The 13,123-nt window shown below is 39.4% G+C and overlaps 1 protein-coding gene across 4 annotated transcripts in view; it reads right to left on the bottom strand.

Annotated features, from left to right (window-relative positions):
• The window catches only part of CARMIL1 (capping protein regulator and myosin 1 linker 1), a 282,448-nt gene that overhangs the window by 267,303 nt on the left and 2,022 nt on the right, over window positions 1–13,123 (bottom strand). For all 4 annotated transcript variants that reach the window (XR_012655331.1, XM_075062881.1, XM_075062880.1 and 1 more), the window contains exon 2: window positions 5,028–5,125. Coding sequence is in view for 3 of the 4 variants with exons in the window: in XM_075062881.1 (XP_074918982.1) it covers window positions 5,028–5,125 (98 nt within the window). In the remaining variant the exon portion in view is untranslated. The remainder of the gene's footprint in view (window positions 1–5,027; window positions 5,126–13,123) is intronic.

Genomic DNA, 13,123 nt, shown 5'->3' with positions numbered 1-13,123 from the left:
ATGTTCATAACTGAACAAAACGTTATGGTTGTTCTTTCAAAAGTTTACAACTGAACATTGACTTAATACAGCTTTGAAACTTTACTCTGCAGAAGAAAACTGATGCTTTCCCTTTTTTTTAGTAGTTTATGTTTAACATAGTACTGTACTGTTGTTGCTTCTTTTTTTTCCATCTTTGCTGCTGCCTGATTGTGTACTTCCAATTCCAAATAAGGTGTGTGGCTGACTGGCCAGTTCATAACTCTGGTGTTCGCAACTCTGGGGTTCTACTGTAAGTCACATTCACTATGTTTATTCCTCATATCATTACGACAAATTGAAAACAATGGCAAGTGGAAACAACAGAAGAAAAAGGTCACTGTAAAAAGTGAAAAATATGCAACAAGTCAAGTCACAACTTCACAAGATCACAGCTTTCAAACTTCAGTGCCTAATGTTATGCTCCTAAATCCACCGTACTTTGAATATATTTTCCATTGCAAGGCCATAGGTCTTGTGCATTTAGCCATCTGCAAAGTGCAGTAATTTTTAAATAATCTCATTTTCTTGAAGAGTTGGGGGGTTTTGTATTATTTTACTGTTAAGGAAGGATAAAAGGTCTTGTAATTAAAACACCACTTTGGGAGACAGAAGACCTGGGTTCTATTTCCAGCTTTATGACACACTTCATCTGTGATCTTGAGTACATCACTTAATCTCTCTAGACTAGCATAGACTGTGAAAATGAGTGGTGTTTCAAAGTATGTTAACCCTTGGCTAATATATTTTTAAGCATCACTGTTTTAATGCACACAGACCTATGCTAAGAGAGCGCTAAGGTTGCAAAGTCAAGCACTCCAAAGTTAGGAAATGCCAGAATTAAGTGCACCTTTAGATCAGTCCCCTTGTGCCTATATATTATGATACAGTTTTTAATTTCATGATTACCTATTTTTTCTCACAGGACTCTGCCTCATTCAGTGCACACGATGGATGGTGCTCAAGCGATGAGCAGCTATTCAATTTTTTTGTTTTCTCCTCATTGCACTCTATTAGAACTGAAGCATAAAAAGATTAAGGTATTAAATGTCCATTAATTTTGGGTGCCCAATTTGAGGTGGCTAATACCTGACTTTTCAATCGCTTAGCATTATACAGCGATTTTAAATTTCAAGGTACAGCTCTCATTGATTTAAATTGCAGAGTGCTCAGAAATTTCTGCAAATGAAATCTCAGAAAGAAGAACACTGTTAGTTATTACCTGAGGAAAATCTGGTTTTAGTAACTTGCCCAGCATCACACAGCAACTCTGTGGCTGAGGAAGGGATAGAATCCAGTTTCCCAAGGCAGCAAATTGCCAGAACCACAAGACCATCTTTTCTCTTTTTTGCAAGCCTATGCCTATACAATCCTGATTGATGTGGGCCTCCTGGCCACCACTGACATGCAACCTAAGTCAGCTGAATGACAAACAGCCAGTCCACCTCCGAACCATGTCCAGGAAACATCTGTATGCACTCATGCTTCATACTATTCACTTTATCGCCCTCAGGGCCTATCCCAATACCAAGTGGCATGGGGTTCTTTGCCCACCTAAGGAGGGCAAAGAACCTCAGGGGACCCAGTCTGTATTCAAGTCTGGTCCCACAACCCAACAGTGACATCACATGGTGGCTCCTTCACAGAACATGGGCATGTACTTGGCATGGTCCATAAACTCCAGACACTTGTACTTTCTGTGGCAAGAGGAACACCACCGCACAGTGCATCAGGTTGCAGCCCCTCATCCAGCTCCTCCAGAACTGCTCACTGAGGTTATATCCGTTTTTCTCCCCACAGCTCCTGTCCTAGCACACTCCATCCACGGCTCCACAAAGTCACAAGACCTCCTCGTCAACCTCCTCCTCATACTGGCCAAGTCAGCCATCCATCATATGAGGAGCAATGGGTGCTGTCTGGGGTTCTCTGCTTGGTGTCCCCCTCTGGAGCCCTCATTAATAACCTTTGACCTCACTCCCAATGATACTGTATTTTATTTGTTGCCCTGAGACGTCACTAGTAGCCTGGTATCAGTGGTTCCACCCCCTTGGCTGAGGGGGAAGGCTTAGTTTTGGGCAGACCTATCCCTGATTTATACCTTATGATCTTCACTTCCATTACTGTTTTTTCATTTGTTGTCCCCAGAGTTCATTGGTACTGCCTCACTGGTTAAAGGGGAGGGTCTTTAGCTATGGGTGGGCTTTGGCCTACTGTCTCCCAGAAACCACAACAGGTACATAACTCTGATCCCCGTGAGCCTCCTCAGTCACCCACGATAAATAATAAGTCAGCTGAACAACATCCAGATGGACTATCTCCAAACCACACCTAGGAAACATCTGCAGGTGTCCATGCTTCCTACCATTCACTTCCTTGCCCCTCATGTCCCATCCTCATACCAAAGTGGCGGGACCTGCAGCCACCTGAGGAGGGAGATGAATTCCAATGGGCCAGCCTGTACTCCACTGTGGTTCCACGGCCCACCAGAGATACTAGTTGGCGGCTCCTCCGTGGAGCCATGATCATGGGCATGTACCTGGCATAGTTCATAAACTTCCCTAACACCTATTCTTTCTTCAGCAAGAGGGAGACTCTGGCATACCCTACCTTGATATATGTCAGACTGAAGGCCCTCTTCCAGCTCCTCCAGAACCTCTTACGCAGTTCTGGCTGCTTTTCTTCCACAACCTCCTCACTTATGCATACCCCATCCGTAGCCCCATCACGTCACAAGACCTCCTTATCAGTTCCTTTTTCTATTCATGCCTTTGAGCAGAGTTCCTCTAGGCGGTGTGCAAAAGGTACACACCTTCCAAATTCTGCAACAAGCGAGGCAGGGGTCCTACAGACAACAACCTCCTTCAGTGGTTCATCCCCAGAGCACAGTCCATCTTGTGCAGTGAATGGAACATTTTTATATAAATGTTCATACACTTCTGTAACTCATAAAAGAAGTAGATCCAGCCAGTCATAAACCATTAAAATCACCAGCGGAGAGCTTAGGAGACTAGATTTCAAAAGAGACAAAATTATCTGAGTCATTACATTTTTAGAAGTTTTACTGATGTCCTTTCAAAATTTCCCTTACAGTTGAAAGCCTGACATTCTTTTCCTGCCATGTACTTTGTGTAGGTGGATAAAAATGGTCACTGTGCTGACATGACACGATTTACATTTATACATTTAAAATAAAAAAAAATTCATACATGAAGTCACAAAACTTGGAAAAAGAAATATAAAACCTGCTTCACACAGACCCAGGCTAATCTTATTTTTAAGAGTATTTTCCATTAATCCTGAATAGTAGGACAATATTTCCACAGTATATTCTGCTATTGATAACAATAATTATTCTGTGTAAGTCAAAAGTCAATCAAATGTTACTGCTTCAGAGAATCTGTCAGCCTACTCTGTAAACATGGCTTTCAAATAAATAGTGGCTCTCAATCAACATTCACATTCCCAATCTAATAGAAATTGTAGGCCCTAGAGTTGCATATAAAAAGATCCTTGGACAGATGTTACACAGAAGATATTTGAAATTTCTTAAGTAGTTGTTCTCACAGAAAAATAGACTATTATAAACATCAATTCTGACCAGAAATAACCAACATACTTTATGAAGACTGAATGCAAACCATTCACACATTTAGATTTAAGAAACACTTGTTTCCAAAACACAAATAATACCAACTCAGTGCCTCGTCACAGAACTACAAGAACCTGCTCTTGGAAACAAAACTTCCAAATCTATGCCAGCTTTACTGATACAATGCAACCTGTTTCAAAATATCCTGTAAAATATTATAGTAGTAAAGCACAGTCAGGAAATTAACTGAAATACTTTCCTCATGGATTGTATTTTCTAAATGGACAACCTACCTAATTCTCAATTACTGAGGGACAATCTCCTCTCATTGATATATTTTGCTTTCCACAACCAAATATCTGTACAACTTTTCATGAGTGACAAACCTGAGTATTTGGATTCTAATATCTAAACTATATTGTTAAATCTATTCACCTAAATTTAGATTACTGCTGATTATGTACTCTATGTATCATATGACTTTTGAAAACTAACTTTATATTTGTGGATAATCCAAGCACTATACCCAGATGTACAGACACTCTTTTCCCCATCTATGTGTTATATAATTTTAACATTGGCTTTAATAAAATTTTTACATCTGTTCTTTGAGTCCTTTGTATTTCGTTATCCTTATCTGCTTCTCCCCACATACATGTATCAAACACACTGGCAAATGAAGGCCCCGCGGGTTGTGATAGGTTGTTTTTGTTTTGTTTTTTTAATACACATCCAAGTATGCAAGAGGAGAATATGTACCAGTACCATCACATTACTACAGTTCTCTGCTTATCTAAAAGGACAGACATACTAGCCTTGAGAAAACAGGAAAATGTATTTGAATGAGATTAACTGTACTTTTTCCTCCTGGACAGTTTTAGAAATAACGATAGGGTCACGTACAAAGAGCATTTACTTTTAACTATAATATCCTCAACCTATGCAAAACAAATACAAATATAAATATTAGATTAGTCTCTTAAAAGACTAGACAGTGTTAGTGTTATACTCTTTGGCAGTGTAGTAGCCTCAAGAGAAACAGGGTGTTTGACCCAGTTTACAAATTCTTAAAAGAGATACAATTCTTTATGGGTTTGATCTTGTGTTTCTTGCTCACTCAGAATTCCCACTGATGGGAAGAGTCTAAGGAACACAAGGAATCCACAAACGGTCCCCTTTATTTTGAGATATGTTCACAGAATAGTCTGTCAGACCACAACAAGAATGACTTATTGGAAGTTCTGACCAATAACCTAGAGATATATGTATAGGTTTTCAAACACACAAGGCAAGAAAATAAGAGAAAACACGTGATACATAGATCAGAGTACATTTGGAGAATTACTTTCTTAACAATAGCTGAAACGAGCTTCACCTAAATGTTTGTCTACTTTAACTAAAGTTACTATACTGTACTTACCAATATTTTGTTATCCACTTTATCTCCCTTGGTTTCTAGCTTTACTTTTTTCTTCACTGAAATTTTAATCTTCCTCCCAATAACATCCTTGATACTTTCTGAAATAATGGAGAACACTTTAATCAATATTTCCATTGTCAAGTAGAGATTAAAAGAAAACAAACAATATTTTCAAACTTTCAGGGAAAATTCCTTACAGTCTCATTGTATTAACTGACATTTTTCTACCCCGCACTTCTCTGTTGCACTCATTTAATAGAGGTTATACACGCATCAATCTGACTCCAATAAAAAAAATAAAGCCACATTTATGAGAAGTTTGTCATATACTCAGCTATTTAATGAACAAGTTTGTTGTCCTGAGATTAGACGTGTACTGAAGTCTTACTCTGCATACATCAGTAATGTCATTTCATATTTCTCTCCACCAGAGGTTTTCAAACCATGGTCCATGGTCTGCAAGCTCCATTCAAGTGACCCGTAGTTAGTTCCCTCTAAGGTGCGCGTCTGGGCAGCCGCACACAGGAGAATGAAGGGCCACTCACCTCATTAGTGGAGACACGCAGGCGTGGCTCCACTAATTAGGTGCCTGGACACTGGAGAAGACACATATGTAAGGTGAGGTGGTGGCCTTGGGGGGAATAGGGGGTAGGTGGGAGGGGGCAGTGGGATAGGGGGTAGGTGGGAGGGGGCAGTGGGGTGAGAAGAGGGGGTGGGAGGGATCTGGGACATGCAGGGCAGCGGCGGTCAGAGAAGGAGGCAACTTTCCCCAGCTCCAGGGCTGGCAGGGAGAGATGGCCCTCCTTCCCAGCCCCCAGCTCGGGGGTTGCCACAGTGGGGGAGAGAGGGCACATCCATCACATTAGAAAAGTAAGACTACTGATATTAAAATATGAGTCGTGTGCTTTTATTTGTAGAACAAAAAAACATGATTAAGTTTATATATACACACATACACATTATACACACATACACATTATACACACATAGCACTTTTATCCAAAGCGCTTTACAATAGTTAGCTAACGTAGAAACAACATTTGGAAAGATCATTAAGTGATCTGCCAAGACCCTCAGCAATTTTCAGGTGGTCTACAAAAAACAAGTTTGAGAACCAGCGAACTACATTCTATTGAGATACTAAAAATATTCCCAAGACAAGTCACTTTGGGAGCACCACTTATTTATTATCTGGCTGAACCAACTATGTGAAAAATCAAATAGCTCATTTTTCATTACTTTAAAACACTATGAACAAACGTATGCTCTCACTTCATCTGAAAACCCTGTTGAAGTCAATGAACACGCTGTAGAAGCACAATTCAGACCTTTATTGTTAATATCTTGGTGGTCAGGTGGCTCTAATAATAGAATACAGAGTTTTTCCACACCTAATTTATTATGGGAATCCAGCCCAGTTCCACATGTTAACCCCTGACCACTGTACAAAGGCTCTGAGAAATGCAGTACTGGTTTCAGTCCAAGGCCTAGTGGTTACATATGCACCTCATGGAACCAACACCCAAACTTAAATAATTTACATCATTTTTGACATTTTCAGCATAGCAACCAAGTACTGAATGAACATAAAGACCAAACTAACCATGAAGTGGTGTCAGGAAGCTTACACTATTACTGTCACTGGTGGATAAAGAGAGGAATTCAGCCACAAGGGCAGCCATCTATCACCTCTTACAAGTATTACATTCACTTTTCTTTTTTGAGAGAGAGAAAAAATGGTACTAGGCGGGGGGGGGAAGCCTTTCAAACATACATAACTGGTACTTTTTAAAAGGGAAATTATCAACAAACGTGTGGCCATAGTGTACTTAGATTTCCAGAAAGCCTTTGACAAGGTCCCTCACCAAATGCTCTTACATAAATTAAGTTGTCATGGGATAAGAGGGAAGATAGTTTCATGGATTGAGAACTGGTTAAAAAACAGGGAACAGGGTAGGAATAAATGGGAAAATTTCAGAATGGAGAGGGGTAACTAGTGGTGTTCCCCAAGGGTCAGTCCTAGGACCAATCCTATTCAACTTATTCATAAATGATCTGGAGAAAGACGTAAACAGTGAGGTGGCAACGTTTGCAGATGATACTAAACTGCTCAAGTTAGTTAAGACCAAAGCAGACTGTGAAGAGCTTCAAAAAGATCTCACAAAACTAAGTGATTGGGCAACAAAATGGCAAATGAAATTTAATATGGATAAATGCAAAGTAATGCACAATGGAAAAAAATAACCCCAACTATACATACAATATGATGGGGACTAATTTAGCTACAGCTAATCAGGAAAGAGATCTTCGACCCATCATGGATAGTTCTCTGAAGATGTCCACACAGTGGTAGTCAAAAAAGCAAACAGGAAGTTACGAATCATTAAAAAGAGATAGAGAATAAGATGGAGAACATCTTATTGCCCCTATATAAATCCATGGTACGCCCACATCTTGAATACTGTGTACAGATGTGGTCTCCTCATCTCAAAAAAGATATACTCGTACTAGAAAAGGTTCAGAGAAGGGCAACTAAAATGATTAGGGGTTTGAAATGGGTCCCATATGAGGAGAGATTAAAGAGGCTAGGACTTTTCAGCTTGGAAAAGAGGAGACTAAGGGGGGATATGATAGAGGTATAAAAAATCATGAGTGGTGTGGAGAACATGAATAAGAAAAAGTTGTTTACTTGTTCCCATAATATAAGAACTAGGGGCCACCAAATGAAATTAATGGGCAGCAGGTTTAAAACAAATAAAAGGATGTTCTTCTTTACACAGCACACAGTCAACCTTTCCTGAGGAGGTTGTGAAGGCTAGGACTATAACAGGGTTTAAAGGAGAACTAGATAAATTCATGGAGGTTCAATCCATTAATGGCTAATAGCCAGGATGGGTAAGGAATGGTGTCCCAAGCCTCTGTTTGTCAGAGGGTGGAGATGGATGGCAGGAGAGAGATCACTTGATCATTGCCTGTTAGGTTCACTCCCTCTGAGGCACCTGGTATTGACCACTGTCAGTAGACAGGATAATGGGCTGGATGGACCTTTGGTCTGACCCAGTATCACCATTCTTATGATTCATTCACTTTACCCTTATTTATGTTAAGATTTAAAGGAGTAGTGTTAGAAGCCAAAACATAGGCTTCCCAACTAGGCTTTAACTCAATCAGTTTAAACACACGTTAAAGGCATCATCCCGTCTATATTACATTTTTCAAGTATTAGTTAGAATCTAACAACACACCTTTCATACTTGCCTAGACAAAGCCAGATTTTCGCAAGCAGGAAGCAGTAGTATGACAATGAGTCAGAAACAGAACTTGTCAGGAATTTTCTGCTGGAATGATTTTCTGATGGGAAATACCATTTCCAGACAATTTCAATTTTCCATCAGAAAAATCCTAACTGAAAGCTCCCAGGCTCCCCATTTTCTATAGTTTCAGAGTTATCTGCGAATGACAGTGTTTCAGTCACATCATGTATATCACATAGCCAAAGTATATCACCTGTAGCTAAAATAAAATAAAATAAAAAACTCCATCATCCAGAAACAACCATAGATAAGTTTGTGATAGAAAATAGAAGATTACAAAAAGAAGTAATTGATTAAAAAAATTGCCCATTTTGTTTATGCAACAAACTCTCCTTTTCCGATGATTGAGAACCCATACTTCATTAACATGGTTCAGTCATTACAGCCAGGATACAGTCCACCCAAGAGAGCAGATGTCACGGGCAAATTGCTGGATAAAGTGTATGAAAGAGAAATTGAGCAGCGTGCAAAAGGTCTAGAGGGTAAAATTGTTAACCTGAGTCTCGATGGGTGGAGCAATGCCCACAATGATCCTGTTGTATGTGCTTGTGTGACAACAGAAGAAGGGAAATGTCTTCCTTACAGAAACAATTGATACATCAGGAAAGACACACACAGCAGACTACTTGCAAGTAGCAGAAAAAGCTATAACAAACTGTGAAAAAAAAAATTCAAATGTCTAGTACGCCGCTTGGTCACAGACAATGCAGCAAATGTATCCAAGATGAGAAGAAATTATTTAGAAGAGAGTCCCAAGCTAATAACATACGGCTGCAATGCTCATTCGATGCACTTCCTAGCCAAACACTTCAGTATTCCAGAAATAAAGACTAATATTGATGAAATTGCAAAATACTTCTGTAACAACCACTTTGCAGCAGTTGCTCTGAAAAAAGTGGGAGGAACCAAACTAACTCTCCCACAAGGCGTGCGCTGGAACTCAGTGGTAGGCTGTTTTGAGCACTGTATCAAGAACTGGCCTAATCTGATGACAGTTTATGAACAAAATCGTGAAAAAATAGATGGCACTGTCACAGTCAAAGCTCTTAACATTGGGCTTAAGAGAAATGTTGAACACATGCTGAGTACCCTGAAGCCTATTTCTGTAGCCTTGAACAAAATGCAGGGACACAGGTGTTTTGTTGCTGATGCTGTTGAAATTCCGAAGGAACTGAGTGAGATCTTAAGAAGAGAAATATGCAATGACAGAGTTAAATTACAAGCATTAAAAAAAAAACCCTAATGGGACAAGCACTATCTTCAACTCATTTTCTTACAAATATTCTCAATACTCAGTACCTGGGTCAAACCTAACTGCCAAAGAATAGGAGTTGGCTATGACATGGACATCCAGCAATCATCTCTCTATAATGCCAACTACAGTAAACTTCAGAGCTAAGAGAGAACCATTCAAGAAATACATGTTTGCTGATGTTTTAAAGAAAGTCACAACAATTAACTGATGGAAGTCACTTAAGTACTTGGATTCAGAAACTGTTGAAGTGACAATCTCACTTTTAACAGAAGTAGCTTCTTCTGCTGGTGTAGAAAGACTGTTTTCTTCCTTTGGACTAATTTATTCCAAATTGAGAAATTGTTTGGGACCTGAAAGAGTAGGAAAACTTGTTTTTCTTTTCCAGATTATGAACAAACAGGAAAATGAAAGTGAAGACAACTGAATAAGCTGCAAAAGCCAATATTTTAAGTTTCTCATGTTGACCTGGCTGACAGTCGGCTAAATTTTTGATTTTTTTCTAAAAGAAATATTTCATTTAACTATTTTAGTTAAAAACAATTTTAACAAAAACAAACTCAATTTTAAAAAACTTGAATGTTTCATTAAATTCAAAATTTCATATGCTTGTTTTGTTAAAAAAAATTTTTTTGGTTAAAAGATTATATGCTGTTGAAGAAAAAAAAATCCAGAATACATAACGTTGTTTTAATTAAATAAAACAATTTAAATGTCTGTCTGTGATGTCCTCCTCCTAATACAGCATGACAAGAAAATCCTTCAAATATTAATGATTAACCTGTTGAATTGGAGATATTTATGAAGTCATTGGGAGCTGAACTATCTGCTTCAATTACCTTTGGTAAATGAAATAACCAAACAATCATTCATTTTCTGATATAGCAATAAAACTAATCTGAAAAGTTTTCAAAATAAATCACTTTAAAAATGTATAGTGTGTACCTTCTAAAAATGAAATCTATATTTATCTCTGAGTTGTGAAGAATATGTATTGAAGTTATAACAACCAACAAGAATGCCCTTCTATTTGGAAATCCATGATTGAATCAAGTCTTCCTGACTAGTGTTTTAAATCATGATTTATATCATTTTGATTTAAATCAAATCCACTTTGCCAATTTGGGATGAACATTTTTTCAAAACGTGACTTTTTTTTCAGGAGGGGAATTCTGTTTTGCAACCAGTGGTAGTCAGAAACTCAGTCCCTCCAGGCCACATGGCTGCTGTGAGACGAGTATTGGTGATTTTTACCTAGCCTCACCTCAGCCTTTATCTTCTGATTCCTTCTCCCCAGTTAATAGCTCCAAGTGCTTCTGCCACTGTTCACAGCTTTCTCAAGCAGCCGCATACTGAAGCTGACTTGATTCTTGTCAGTTTCACATAGGGTTTTAAAGAGCAACCGTGAAACTGATTACAAACTTGTCCATTTTACAATGCAGTTGACTGGGAAAGCTATAAAGGACCGTCAGAGGCACTGGAGTAGAGACTTAGGAAAAGTTCACAGTACCAATTCACACTGAGGCCTTGGCTACACTGGCGCTTTACAGCGCTGCAACTTTCTCGCTCAAGGATGTGAAAAAACACCCCCCTAAGTGCAGCAAGTTACAGCGCTGTAAAGCGCCAGTGTAAACAGTGCCCCAGCACTGGGAACGCGGCTCCCAGCACTGTAAATTAATCCCCACAGGGAGGTGGAGTACCTGTAGCGCAGGGAGAGCTCTCTCCCAGCACTGGCGCACTTCAAAGCGCTGCCGCGGGAGTGCTCCCACAGCAGCGCTTTGAAGTTACAAGTGTAGCCATACTCTAAGGTTATCTTTGTAACTAAGAGCTAGAAACTTGCTTCAAATACAAAATTTTACAGAATTCCCCACATACAGATAGTTTCCTACTCACCACTAGCAAGTGTATTTTTCAATTCAGTTTACAGACCAGAAATCTGAGGCAACAGGAAGCTAAGGCCCAAATTTTCAAGTACTCACTTATTTTGATTGTCTCCATTTCTGGGTGCCCAATCTGAGACACAAGTACCTCTTAAACCAGGCTGCAAGTGTTTCAAAATCAGCACAGACACTTTTGCATATTGTGTCCCAAGTGACCTGCTGAAAGTCACATAGGAAGCACGTGGCAGAACCGGGACTAGAATTCAAGCTTTCAGATTCCCAGTTTAGCCATTGTGTTTTACCCATTAAGTTTTGCTCAGTGTCCTTTTCACAGAGCTCTCAGATCACTAGGGAATCCTGACTGTCTAGAAAGAAAATTAAATTTTCCTCCTTATGAAATACTCCACTATGACCAGAGTGTTCTCTTCATCATAGATTACGTAAGCAAACAAAAATATGAATTAGACAGGCACTAAGGCCCCCAATACTACATGCTGATCTGTGTGAACAGAACCCTGGACCCATGCAGAGTCCCACTGAAGTATATTTGGCTCTCAGTGAGGAGGTGGCAAGCAGGTGACTTGCCCAGGGCCTCACACCACAGGGGGCTCTGCAAGGGTAAGTTACATGCTTCAGCCCCGGGTGATGGGGCTCGGGCTTCAGCCCTGCTATGCAGGGCACGGGCTTCAGATAAGGATCACAAGTGAAAAACAGGAAGACAAATTAGTCTCCTGAAAGCAGTACAGTAGTCTGGAAACTACCTGAAAGCAGTACAGTAGTTTGAGAACCACTAGCATACACTGTGTCAGGGTTGCTATATATAAACAGCAAGCCTTGAAAGGAGTAGCCTGTAGATTCAGCATGGAAAGCAAGTAGTTAAAGGTCTGTTGTTTTTATTTAACTTGCAATAGCAAGTTCACCTGTGTAGATAAGCTTGCAAGATCAGAGCAAAATTCTGAAATTTGACTCAAAGTTAGTAACAGATGTTGGTACTTTATGGTACAATCTAAATGTCTTATTTGTGGAAGAGGTGACATAATGACTCAGCTTTGCTCCATGGTTCTCTTAGCATAGGTGACACACCTTAACCCATCACGTATTAATTTATAGCGGAAATCCATTCACAACCTTAACACATGCTAGCTGCTCAACAGTTAAATACATTTGGCTGTTTTAAAGGCAGACAAAAAAGCTGATGGTTCAGAATCTTCTCTGTCTACACCTACCCCCACCACATACTATACTTATAATTCATGGCACAGAAGCTCCCAAATAGCTTTAGCACCACTTGTGATGAACTGTGATTTGTAGAGAGTAAGAAACATTAAACACTCTTTTTCTTTGTACACTATCTTATGCATTGCATTCCCAGAGAACTGAATTACAAAAAGATATATATGCTGGAATAAAATGAAGTGTGTGCTCTAACACAGGGGTAGGCAACCTATGGCACGCATGCCGAAGGCAGCACGAGAGCTGATTTTCAGTGGCACTCACAATGCCTGGGTCCTGGCCACCGGTCCGGGAGGCTCTGAATTTTAATTTATTTTTAAATGAAGCTTCTTAAACATTTTAAAAACCTTATTTACTTTACATACAACAATAGTTTAGTTATATATTATAGACTTATAGAAAGAGACCTTCTAAAAA

This window comes from Chelonoidis abingdonii, chromosome 2 (genome assembly GCF_003597395.2).
Source record: "Chelonoidis abingdonii isolate Lonesome George chromosome 2, CheloAbing_2.0, whole genome shotgun sequence".
Classification (NCBI taxonomy): domain Eukaryota; kingdom Metazoa; phylum Chordata; order Testudines; family Testudinidae; genus Chelonoidis; species Chelonoidis abingdonii.
Note: the sequence above shows the minus strand (reverse complement) of the source record. Positions and strands in the feature narration are given on the sequence as shown.